General features: G+C 39.4%; 1 protein-coding gene across 1 annotated transcript in view; it reads right to left on the bottom strand.

Annotated features, from left to right (window-relative positions):
* Nucleotides 1-3,501: 3,501 nt before the first annotated feature.
* prrg3 (proline rich and Gla domain 3) overlaps nucleotides 3,502-13,802 on the bottom strand; it is a 35,122-nt gene continuing 24,821 nt past the window's right edge. The window contains exon 4 of the mRNA XM_078412343.1: nucleotides 3,502-12,264. Within this exon, the coding sequence (XP_078268469.1) occupies nucleotides 11,707-12,264 (558 nt within the window). The 3' untranslated portion in view covers nucleotides 3,502-11,706. The remainder of the gene's footprint in view (nucleotides 12,265-13,802) is intronic.

The raw sequence follows: 13,802 nt of genomic DNA, 5'->3' as shown, positions 1-13,802 counted from the left end.
CCAACCTGAAAAAATCACTCCCTAACTACCACCAACATGTTTCCTGCAGCACCAGAGGATTAAAAACCCTTAACCACTGCGATATGACCATCAGATGTGCCTATCACTCCATCCCTGGCCCTCACTTCGGGTAATCCGACTATTTAGCTGTGCTGCTTCTTCCTGCATACAGGTAGTAACTGAAGAGCGCACCCCCAGCGATGAGGACTGCACAGAGCTGGTCAGAGAAGGCAGATGAGCAACTGCGGGACTGCTTGTAGTCAGTAGACTGGGCAATATTCAAGGACTCCGCACGACCGGAATGAATACACAGTTGTGACAGACTTCATCAGGAAATGTGTGGAGGAGTATGTACCAACAAAAAACCATCCTAACCAGAAGCCTTGGATGAACCAGGAGATCTGCACTCTTCATATCATATCATATATATACAGCCGGAAACAGGCCTTTTCGGCCCTCCAAGTCCGTGCCGCCCAGTGATCCCCGTACATTAACACTATCCTACACCCACTAGGGACAATTTTTACATTTACTCAGCCAATTAACCTACATACCTGTACGTCTTTGGAGTGTGGGAGGAAACCGAAGATCTCGGAGAAAACCCACGCAGGTCACGGGGAGAACGTACAAACTCCTTACAGTGCAGCACCCGTAATCAGGATCGAACCTGAGTCTCCGGCGCTGCATTCGCTGTAAAGCAGCAACTCTACCGCTGCGCTACCGTGCCGCCGAAACTGAGGATCAGATCCTGGTGCTTGGCGACGCAGGGGTGTACAAGAAGTCCAGATATGACCTTGACAAGGCCATCAAAAAGGCCAAGAGGGACTTTCACTCTAAGCTGGAGGATGAGGTGGTTGTTCAGCAACTGCAGCAGGGCTTGAATGCCATCACCTACAAGACAAAATCAGGAGGCAGCTCAAGCGATAGTGAAGTACCACTCCCTGACGAGCTCAATGCGTTCTACACATGCTTTGATAGGGAGAACACTGATGTGCCTTCCTGAGCCCCTATACGCCTTGATGGTATTACAGTCACAATCACACAGGCCGACGTCAGAAGATCCTTCAGGGGTGGTGGGGGGGGGGGGGGGAGGTGAACTCACGGAAAGCATCAGACCAGATGGTGTATCCGGTTGTGTTCTCAAAACCCGTGCAGACCAACTGCCCGGAGTTTTTGCAGACATTGTCAAGCTCTCATTGCTGAGGTCTGAGGTTCCTACCTGTGTTGATAAAGTTGGCGATATTGTAATTGTAATTTGATAACTGTTTGTTTGTAAACTGCCAATATAGGCAGTCTTTGATCATATTACTACTCTGTATTTGTTTTGAATAAGAGCATTTTGTATTATAATTTTTTTTTAAAAAGAGGTTCCCACCTGCTTTAAGAGAGCACCAATAATACCAATGCCTCAACGACCATCAACCAGTGGCACTAACATCCGTGGTGATGAAGTGCTTTGAGAGGTCGATTATAGTGCATATCAACTCCTATCTCAACAAGTACCTCAACCCATTACAGTTTGCCTACTGCCACAACAGGTCAATAGACAATAGAAGCAGTAGGCCCTTCGAGCCAGTACCACCATTCACCGTGATCATGGCTGATCACACTTAGTACCCCGTTCCTGCCTTCTCCCCATATCCTAGCTCTATCTAACTCTCTCTTGAAAGCATCCAGGGAATTGGCTTCCAATGCCTTCTGAGGCAGAAAGTTCCACAGCTTCACAACTCTTGGAGGATGCAATTTCACTGGCTCTCCACTCTGCACTCTCCACTCTGGACCACTTGGACAATAAAAACACATACGTTAGGCTGTTGTTTATAAACTACAGCTCAGCATTCAATACCATGATCCCCTCCAAGCTCACAGAACTGGGTCTCTGCGCATCGCTCTGCAACTGGATCTTCAACTTCCTCATCAACAGACCACAGTCTATTTGAATTGGCAAAAACACTTCTTCCTCAATTACAATTAGTACAGGAGCACCTCATGACTGTGTTCTCAGTCCCCTGCTCTACTCACTCTATACTCATGACTGTGTAGCTGCACAATGCAAATTCCATCCTGAAGTTCGCTGATGACACCACCATTGTTGGGCGAATAACAGATGGTGATGAGTCAGAGTATAGAAGTGAGACCGATCGCCTGATCAAATGGTACCAGCACAACAACCTGGCTCTCAATGTCTTGAAGACCAAGGAACTAGTTGTGAACTTTGGAAGAGGATGGATGAGGACCCATAAACCTGTCTATATCGACGGGATGATACTGGAGAGAGTCAAAAGCTTCAAATTCCTGGGCATGCATATTTCTGAAGATCTTTCCTGGAACCAGCACACTGATGCAATTATAAGGAAAGCATATCAACGCTGCTACTTCCCGAGAAGATTGCAGGGATAAGGTATGTCAGAGAGGATTCTCTTGAACTTCTACAGTCGTAGAGAACATATTGACTGGTTGCATCACAGCCTAGTTCAGCAACTTGAATACCCAAGAGTGAAGAAGACTGCAAAGTTCTGAGCACTGCCCAGTCCATCATGGGTTCTGACTTCCCTACCATTGAAGGGATTTACCAGAGTTGCTGCCTCAAAAAGGCAGCCAGCATCATCAGAAACCCACATCACCCTGGCCCCACTCATTTCACACTTGCCATCGGGAAGGTACATTAGCCTGAAACAGGTTCAGGAACAGCTTCTTCCCTACAGCCGTTAAGCTATTAAACACTACAACCTCAAATAAGCTCTGAACTACATGGACTATTATTGTACATTATTATTGCAGGGTGGTGAATCTGTAGAATTCTTTGCCACTGAAGGCAAAGTCAGTGGATATATTTAAGGCTGAGTTAGATTATTGATCAGCATAGGTGTCAGAGATTCTGGGGAGAGGCAAGAGAATGGGGTTAGGAGGGAGCGATAGGTCAACCATGATTGAATGGCAGAGGAGACTTGATGGGCTGAATGGCCTAATTCTGCTCCAATCACTTATGACCTTATGATCTATTATTGTCTGTTATGTGTACGTATGCTGAGCCAAACTTTTTTTTCTCATTTATTATATTGTTTACGGTATACCATGTTTACATATTCTGTTGTGGTGCTGCAAGTAAGGATTTAATTGTTCTATCTGAGACATATGACAATAAAACACTCTTGACTTCTCTGGTGCTGTAAGTCAGCAACTCTACTGCTGTGCCACTGCTGTCCAACTCCCCCCATCACAAATATCCGTGTATCCAATACATTCATCTAGGTGGAATGTAATTCTGTAAGGTGGAGATTTTTTTAGTACTTTTGTACAGATCGTGTTTTGATACAGTTTGTATTAATTCTTTAGACTAGACTTTAGAGATATAGCACAGAAATAGGTCCTTTGGACTACTGGGTCTGCGCCGACCAGCGATCCATATTAATCTTTGTCAATGCAATACCTCTACCAGTTAAACAATGATCAGAAAATTCATTGACTAGTTGGACAACAATAATTTTATAATAATGTTTATTCTTTTGCATTGACTGAACCATTGTATAAAACATGAATAAAGCAGAACCGTGGTAAATAAAATCTGTCACATTTTATGCAACACATCTACAACAAACAGTAAAAAGCACCATGTCCTCAATTACAGGGATCTACCACTTTAGGAAGCAAAAGCACAAAGTTTATGCTCTTAGTGGGGGATTAAGGTAAGTAAGGCACTAAAATAAACTTCAGGCCTCACTGATTGAGATATAGATCACAAATATATTCCACATGAGACTTTCATTTCCCTTCCAAACATTGCAAGAACGTACTTTTTCAGACTAGTATTAATACATTACCTATACAAAAATCTGCATATGCATAGTGGGAAAATCCAGCAGCCACATGGCCAATGGAAATGTTACAATAGCGACAAACAAAGAAAACATTTCAAATTGTATATTCCACATTCAATTTGCTAGCTTTAACTGCTGCAATCATACCCTTCAGCCATGGTACTTTGAATTAACAGCCTATGATCCAATTCTGTTTTTAAGTAATTTTTTCCACCAAGGCATTATACGATAAATGATGAAGGCTGGGAAAGGAAATATGAAGATTTTTTTAGGAAAACAATGAAATAAACTACATAGCCCAAAAGCAAAATACTGCAATGCTGTAAGTTTGTGGAGTGTGAATTAATTTATTTTAACTCCTGGTGTTAACAAATAAATAAAGGACATTATTCAATCATTTTGTATTCTGGATTAGTTTCATTTTATCAGCATGTTGTTTGTTTCAGACATTTTCTGAAATTCATTAATCAAAACTGTTTGAAAAACATGATTATATTTGTGCTTTCTTATTTGCTGGTTTGTAGTGACTTGCAGTTGTATTCTAAATGCAGTGCCATCTCACTTTAAAACAGCAAGAAAACAAGTTTGATAGAACAGAAATGTTTTCAAAATTGTTTCTATTGGTCAGTATTTTATAATGTAGCTCTGAGGATTTTGAAAACGAAAAGTCATTATTTTGTATACAATACCAACTAATGTTAAGACGACTTGTGCATAAAAGTTGGTGAATTTACTTTCAATATATACTTTGTCCGCAATAAATCCATTGAATATTGTCGGAGAAATACCAAAACAATACAGAATATATTAAACACAAATGACATTGACGAACCGTTCAATTTGCAAATGTGCTTGTTTTTTACATGTTGACATATCTCAGGAAAATCAAGCGATATTAGGAGAATAAGGAAAAAATAATCACAACTGATAACACCCAAAATATTCGAGTCAATATTTTTTTGGTAATACATTGCTTTTCAAACAGATTCATAAATAGCCAAACAAATTTTGTGAGTGCTTAAACCAGCCAACATTATTGAGAATATTTTAGCAACAAAACTGCAGCAACTTTTACAGTCCCAATCATGTTCCTTAATTGAGTGAACATGCAAAATAAAGGGAAAATTACTTTCCTGCAATCTCTCTTTTCCCCAAAGGTAAAAAAGATTAACAATGATTTATTTAATTTCAAATGATGCAGTGGAGAAATAAATGGTGCATTGTTGCACCTTTTAAATATTGTAGAAGAAATGCGCTTCAGTTTAACCTACATGTTCTGTTCTGTAGCCGGGAAGTACCCTCTGTTAATATTGGCAAACAATCAGTTTAATCAAAAGCTGAAACAACTTATTTGCAGAATTATTCTCATTCATGTTACATGTTTTGATGTTTTAGTATTAAAGTGTGAAGAGCTTATTATTTTATTCCATTAAACTGTAAAAAAGCTTTTAGAATATTCTAAAGAACCACTTCCTGTGCTAACAAACTGTTTTGCTACCTGCAACTGAACAAAATCCACAAAGCCAGGCTGGATCAAGGAGTTTTTTTAAAGAGGCAGAAGGTGTCAACATTATATCAGGACATGTTCAGAGAATAATTTTAACTATCTCATTCTCCTTGTTATATTTACATTCTATATGATGGGATTATTTTTTAGAAGCAATCAAGATGGAATAGAAATTCCAGCTATAAATGCAGCAAAAATTAACTTTGTCATGGAAGGTTTCCATTCCAAACTAAAGAGGCAGGAAGATGACAAATGCTATGAATGTTCAATTCAGATTAGTTTTATAAAGCATTTAAGGGGAAGAACATTTGAGGAGAAAGTGGTAAAGCATCGTCATTGTGTACATGGAAAAGCGGTATGTTCAAGTAGTTTGTTTTCAAATAAATGAAACAAGTAAGCAAAATAATCTGATATTGAAAATTGGCTGAATCCTTCATTTTTAAATTGAATTGGCAAAATTTGTGATGGTTACAGTACAGTAAAAAGAAAAGGCAATTATACCAACAATGTGATACCTTTATATTAAAGCATTACATGACGTTACATTGGAGCAAATGTCAGAAGCTGCCAGTTTGATTGAAGTGGTAAATTTTAATGTTCTAAAAGATAAAGGTAGGCGTTTCATGAGGAAATCTGAGATCAAGCCAAGAAAATATGGCATAGCCACCATTAGTGAAACAATCAATGCTGGAATGTATAGGAGGACAGTCAAAGAGAGCGAGATCTCAAAAGATTGTGGAGCTGGAGCAATTTTATGCAGATTGGGAGAATTATGAGAAATTTTAAATTAAGACACCAAAGGACCAGAATCATCACAAAGCATCTACTGGCAGGACGTCTCGGGTGGAGGAAACTAATTTCAAGTAACCTCTTCATTTCCCTCTCTCTCTCTGCCCCTCCCCCACCCTAGTCTTCCTGCCAATTCTACTGTTCACAACCATACATCCCTTCATTATCACCTCTTCCAAGCCAACAATGGACTACTGTGGACTCCACTTTTCCTTGGTGATCGGTGACGGCTCGGATTTGTTCTGAACCTTTTCATAACTCTAGTTTCCTTTCCCTTCTGACGGGAAAGGTTTCGACCGGAAACGTCACCTATTCCTTTTCTTCAGCAATGCTGCCTGATCCATTGAGTTACTCCAGCATTTTGTGTCTATCTTACTGGGAACGATAGCCAGGAAAACAAATAACAAGGTGGAGATGTTCTAGTTTTTAAAAAAAATGAAAGCAATGTATTAATTTAGTGCTTTCTCCAAGGCCAATGCAATATGTTAAACTATGGCTACTGCTGCACAAATCACATTTATCTCAAAATAATGTTGTATGATCTTTTACAGCGAGTGGTGAGCAAATTGGACCTTGATTTAACTTCACAAGCCTTGTATTGTCAGATCTGCCTTAGATTGTATATAGAAATAAATAGTTTATTTTAAAGATTAAGGTTGTTAAAGTAAAAGACATGTTGTGAACATGGAGGGTACCTGGATAATAGTGATCAAAATATAATTAGATTTAAAGCGGTTTTCAAAAGCAAAAATAGCTAACTAGAAGCAAATTAATTTAAGCAAACAGCTCTAGAGTGAAATATTGACTACGTGAAGTTACATAGATACATAGCTGATACAAATGACCTAAAAGCCTTGTGGAATCAAGTTTTAATACTTGGACTTGTTCACAAAAAGAATTAAATTGCAAACTATTGGGGAAAGGCAGAGGTATGGGAATAAATCTTGCATCTCTTTCAAAGAGTCGACAAAGACAGGGGCTCAATGGCTTCCTTCTGTAGTAATATTACAGTGATATGACATTAGAAATAAACTTATCTTGACCACTGTATGGAATAAATATTAGTGCGACTTAAAACTGAAGAGTTGCTACAAGTTGCAAGAAAATATTAGGTTTTCTGTCATTAAGAAGAGAAGCTCTAGGATTTTGTCAATCATACTGTAGGATGGATTTCATAACTATGTTCAATACTTATGTCAGAGCAAGTTTTTTTTTTAAGGACACTACTATGTGCTGCAGAGAATGGAACATAGCAATTGATTTGTCTGAAAGTATTTGTTAATACACAGTACCAACATTGCTCTGTTGATCATTTTTTGTGCAAAATTATTTAATATGATCCACATCAAAGCAAAAACTACTTTTAAAAATTGGGGCACACAACTGCTTGAGTATTTTCCTCGATTCCAATACTTTTGTGTAAGGTTTTTTTATGTATACGGTTATCAATTTTCCATAATTATTGAATCTCTCCTCTACCTGATCAGGAATGCTGTCGGAGACTTTTGAACGTGCAATTAAAAGTAGTTACACAGGTCAACAATGCAAGATGTACACAAGAAAATGATCTGTGAAATGAAACGAAAAACATCATCCATTAAACAAAACCTAAAATATATTGCTTGTGAACCCTCATATTTTCACCAGGTGGCACCGGGTGCCTCGCCAACAGTCTGTCTGTCCTTTTTTCTGTTTTTGTTATTTTAAGAATGTGTTTAAAGTATGTTGACGTGTTCCTTGGTTTGTTTTATGTGGGGAGTTGGGGAGGGGAGTTGGGGGAAATCTTTTTTCAATGTCTTACCTCGACAGAGATGCAAATTTTTTTCCGCATCCCACTGTAGCCTAACATCGAGGAGTTGGCGGCCTTTCCTGGAGACCGGCCCGGTGCTTCATGCCGCAGGCGCGGTGCAGACTTTAGCATCGCGTAGCTTGCGATCCTTTGCCAAGGATCAACTGTGGAGAACTCCAACCAAGGGGCCTGCGGACTTTAACATTGCGAAGCCCGCGGTCTCAGGTAAGAAGAGGCCGACTCGGGAGCTCCATGCCACAGAGAGTTTTGCAACTGTCCCGACGCGGGAGGTTTGAATCATGCCGACATGAGGGCCTCGGACTGTCGGCTGCGGCGACTACGGATGGTTCAACAGCCCCGACAGCGGGTGAACAAAGAGGAAGATGATCGAACTTTATTACCTTCCATCGTAGTAAGGAATGTGGAATCAGCTGTGGTGGATGTTTATGGTAAATTTTGTTTTATGTGGCTGTGTCTTGTTGCTTTTCACTTAGTATGTCTGTATGGCAACTCAAATTTCACTGTACCTTAATTGGTACATGCGACAATAAATTGATCTTGAAATATTGAAATAATTGCAACAACTTGCATTTATATTTCACCATTTTAAGTTGGGGGGAAAAGTACTTCAGTTTAATTAGATAAAACCTGCATCCTCTCAGCTCCATGGATCAAAAGTATGAAACTGACCCTGGGTGCTCTCTGTGTAGAGATTGCATGTTCTCCCTGTGATCACTTGGGTTTCCTGCCACATGACAAAGACATGCTAGTTAGTAGTTTAATTGGGTACTCTAAATTGCCCCCATTAGATGGGTGGCAAAGAATAAGAAGGCAGTTGATGGGGATACAAGAGGGCACATGTGGTTTTTGACGGTCGGTGTAGAAGTGGTAGGCAAAAGACCCGTTCCCATGCTCTATGGCTCAATGGCTAAGCAACAAGCAAAAGTTACCAATGTTTTACTTATTCATTTTTTCAGGAATTGCACATAACAGGCAATGCAGTATTTATTGCCCATCAATAATTGCTCTTCAAAAGATGGTGATTAGCTGTCCCCTTCTGATAAAGAAACACTGGCTGCTACTGGAAAAGAGTTCCAGTGACATTGAGCAGGAACAGTAATATAGTTCTAATCGTTAATTGGTCTCAAGATGCAGCATGACTTGGAGGGGAACATTCAGTTAGTGGTGTTCCATGCACTGCTATCTTTACCTTTCTGATAGAGATCATGGGTTTGGGAGGTACTGCCAAAATAGTGTAGGTAAGATACTACATTTCGTAGATAGTGTACACCTTAATCATCATGTGCCATTGGTGGAGGCAATGAATGTTTGGAATAGTGGATGAGGAACCAAGCAGACTGCTTTATCCTGCATGGTGTCACATTTCTTAAAGGTTGTTGGAACTGCATTTATCTAGACAGGCAAAGTATTCCATCCTGACTTGTGCTTTGTAAATTGTGGAAAGACTTTGGGATGTCAGGAGGTAAGGCAAACACTGCAAGATACCCAGCCTCTGACCTGCTCTCATAGGCAAAGTATTTATGCAGTTGATCCTGTTGATATTCTGCTCGAAGATGCAACAATGATAATGTATTGCTTAGCAAGAGTGGGTAACTGGATTTTCTTTTGTTGGAGATGGTCATTACCTGGCATATTGTGGCATGCTAGTGCCAATTATCTATTTGTGTGAACATCCACTCATTTGCTGTTACAAATGTCCAGAGTGTTGGAAGCAGGGACAATGACAGCATTTAAGTGTCTAATTGAGCATTTAAATTTTCTACGCAAAGAAGGATGTGCGCTGAAAAATTGAATTAATAAAGACAGGCTAACTAGTAGTAGGCCTAATAGTCTGTTTTTCCAAACTGTATGACTAAGACTCAATGTTTTGTAATCATCCCTTCTTACAACCTTTAGAATTGCCCTAAAATCCATCTCAAAGAAAGCGAGGAATAATATGAAGCGAAAGTGCAAAATTCCAAATCTAGATGAGTAAAGATGCATTGTCAGCAGCTTGAAAGAGTGTGAGGGCAAGCAGGGGAATACACAGGATAACAAATTCAAGTCAGAAAAAGTGCAGGATCTTGTTGTGTTTAAAAAAAAAGGTTGCCGCTATGGAGAGGGGTGGTCGTGCTGTGAAGGGATTCAAAGATACAAATTTTAATTAAAATGTACATTACTGTGTTTTTTTTGTTATTGGTGCTAAAACTTCCAATTTGAAAACTATCCAAAAATTGGATATATTTCATTAATAAGATGCTCAGAAACTCAATCTGTGATCGTCAGTAGTTCAACAACATCAAGAACAGCATTGTAGGGCGAAAGAAAACACAGAACATGAACCTTAGGTGGTAAGAACCTTTTCAAAGCTTCAATAAAATACAAATCAAGGGGAAAAGTAATCATTATCCTAAATTGCAGATAACCTCCTTCCATTGATTAAAATTTGGGTAAGTGACCTCATGTCAAAAATCGTTATGCAATTCGCAAAACAGACTGTTACGCTTTACATGTCAATAATAACCCTTCAATCATAATCCATTAGACCAAACTAACAAATATCACTGGTCCATATATGGGAACTGTCAACCCTTTCATGAGCTTAACAAAATTGATTAGATTCCTGTATAATAATTTAGGGAAAAATTGGGCATCACCGCAATAAAGATTGACTTTGTTTCTATTATTTCCAGCAACAAGAAATTGTATAGAACAGTTGTAGAAAATCAATATCACCTCTTCCAAACATGCAATCAACCGTTCCAAAAACCACAATGCTTAATAAGCAGACACTTGCACTTTCAGTTTTTTTTAGTTCAATGAAAATGCAGCCTAAAGATATTTGAGATGGTTTATCTTCTTAATAAAAAAAATTGAAATTTCTTTAGGCACCCAATTCACCACCAAATTACTTTTCAAACAGCACATCAATTATGCACATTGTACCTGCCAAATTGATAAATCGCTAATCATGCTAAAAACAAGTTGAGAGCTTTCAAACAGCCCCCATGTTTTTTTTTGGAACTTCAAAGCACAGCTGATCAGAGAGAACATTCCCCCTGATCTGATATCTTGGGAGGGTTGTGGGGTGGGGTGGTTCTGGTACCTTGTAATCTGATGGCAGCGGCAAGTTTTAGAAATGCCAGATATCTTGATATGAGAGCTTTGTCCCATTCCCTGAAATTTATTTCAAGTATAAACTGAGGAGACAGCAGTCTGCTTACAAGGCATACCTTCTCTTCTGTGCTTTTTCAAAAATTACATTGTAAATCGCAAACAAAGTACTAAGCAAGGCCACTGCATCTTTTAGGAATCCTACATCTTTTACTCTTCATGCTTGTGTCGAAGCCTTTGAGTAAAATGAAAATGTGACATAACTGGCAGTGGTACTGAATTAACAAAGAAATAGGATCACATACATCATATAACAATTTGTTATTTACCACCACAGTGGTAACAAATAGTTACATTACTGATTCCAACTACTTTTCAATTTAGTTTGGCTTTAATTGTGTATTTTCACATACAGCAGGTTAAACACCTTTACCCAACATAACAAACTGGAATAGTCTCTGCAAGGTATTCAACTAGAATGATACAGTACAATCCAATTTTACTGAGCTTTACCAACCTCATTGCACTATGCCTCTGCTTTACTCAAATTCAATGGGCCACCTGAACTTGTGTATTCTGGAAGTAAATTTTACCCAAGCAGTAACAGGTAGACAGTTGTCTCAAAGCAGGAGGTCTCTTCAGCATGCTACCATCACTGAATCAGTAATTTCCATCAGATCACCAGCCAGTTATTTGTTTATGGTATTCTGCCGTGATACGGCCGGATGTACTCTAACAATCTCTTCATATTTTGGTGGTGCATCACTGTATGGCGTAGTTGTTTCCTCCCCACTGCTTTCAACATGTCCAGTAACCTCTTCATATGAAGGTGGCGGGGTTGCATTGGACAGTCTAGAAGACATAGACGCAGATTGTTCCTGCGCATACAGATTTCTATTTGATGGCTGCCCACTGAGCTCACTCGGGTCTGAAGTGGGCCTGGTACTCTGCTGTCCATGATGAGATGGGTCTGTCTGAGCATGTGGCGTCTCCCGATGCACAAGAACCCGAGGGAGGCTTCGTGTTGTACGGCTTGTCAGGTACCTGCTCTGAGAGTACGTTGGCCGGCGTCGAGTTGCTTTTTGCAGCTGGCACCTCCAGATCACAAAGAGTGCAATAACAATTAACAGTGCTACACCCAAGAGAGGGACGACAACATAGATCGCATCAGTGCGCTCTACACGGAGACCAGAATTGTTGCTTGGAGTTGTGTATGGATTTTTGTTATATTCCTTCCAGAATTCCATCTGTTTAAAGAAAAACAGGAAAAATATGCAGATGTGAAACCAGACCTAAGTTTCACCATTCAGATATTACAGTAACGGCTTACCTGTATTTTATTACAAATCCAGATAATTTCACTCACATATCATGCCAAATGTGAATTATATTTATTTGCATCAGTAATGTTTTAATCTCAGTTGATAATACTGCAAAATAACACCCCACCCCCCCTACCAAAGCAAAGGAAAGATAGTCAGCTAATCACCCCTCCCAAGGCTGCACAGAACACTTACTTTGCATGAATAGCCAACAGAAGATGCACGAGTGTTCCTTTACTGGTCGATTCTTTAACTAAATTTCTCCACAGCTGCATATGTATTATTATAATGCTGTTAGGGAGAAACTTCCAGGATCTAGACAGCTACAATAAAAGAACAATTTATTTCTACATTGGGATGTGCGACTTGGAGGGAAACCTGCAACTGTGCGGTTTCAATGCATGGGGTGCCCTTTTCTTTCTTGATGGTAGAGACCATGGGAATAGAAGATGCTATTAGAGTAGCCTATGCAAGTACCTGTCGCGTATTTTGTAAATGGTACACAGTGCTGCCACTGCGCCAGTTGGGGAAAAATTAATGTTTAGCTGGGATCTGAAAAGCAGGCTGCTTTCTTCTACAAAGTCTTTAGCTTGTTTGGTGTTGTCAGAGCTGAAGAAAGTGGGGAGTTTTCCCATCACACTCCTGTTTTAATCCTTTCACCTACAGGCACAAGGATGTCAGGAGGCAAGTTAATCGTTGCAAAAATCCAGCCCTTGTGTTAATGACCAGTAGTAAAATCATCATCAGGGGTATGTGGTTCAGCACTGATCATCGGGGATTTGGGAAAAAAAGCACTTGGTTGGGATGATGATTGGGAATATGATTAGATCAGTTTTGATAATGGAGAGGTCAAGGGCATCTACACATCATGGAGAGAGGGATTTTGGAGTGAAGGTGTTGGTAAAATCCTGTAAAGTGACTTGGTTTCTGGAGAACTCTCTCATGGGACCTGATGACATCTGCTTTGGAACATTGGCCATATTGAATTTAAGGCAAATGGCATCAAAATGTACATTGGGGACCAGTTGTGCATGCTTCCAGAAAATTCCATGCACAAATGCTCCTTATGCACAAAGGACCAAGAACAATTTTAGGATCAGATGCAATGTGAATTACATGCAGATTCGAATGAGTGCCTCCATGTTGTGCGAAAACACTAACTTCAGGAAAGGCTGGGCAAAGTGATGAAAGAACTTAAGTAATGAGATTAGACAAACAGAAAATCAAAAAGGCAGAGTGCTTAAATTTTCATTGAAGTCCAGTAAGCAGAATAACATAATTTTTTCAAATATTTTCAATATTTTTAATGGAAATAATTCTAGTATCTTTGAGCACTCACATTGACCTTGTCATTTTACATTTAACAGATCTGTGTCTAATTACATGGAAGTTAGCCTTTGATATCTTTAGTAAATAAAAGTTTTGAATCTCTATTTTAAACTACTTTGAACTTTTATGATTTA

Source organism: Rhinoraja longicauda, chromosome 15 (genome assembly GCF_053455715.1).
Source record: "Rhinoraja longicauda isolate Sanriku21f chromosome 15, sRhiLon1.1, whole genome shotgun sequence".
In the NCBI taxonomy this organism is placed as follows: Eukaryota; Metazoa; Chordata; class Chondrichthyes; order Rajiformes; family Arhynchobatidae; genus Rhinoraja; species Rhinoraja longicauda.
This window is presented reverse-complemented; position numbering and strand designations above follow the sequence as displayed.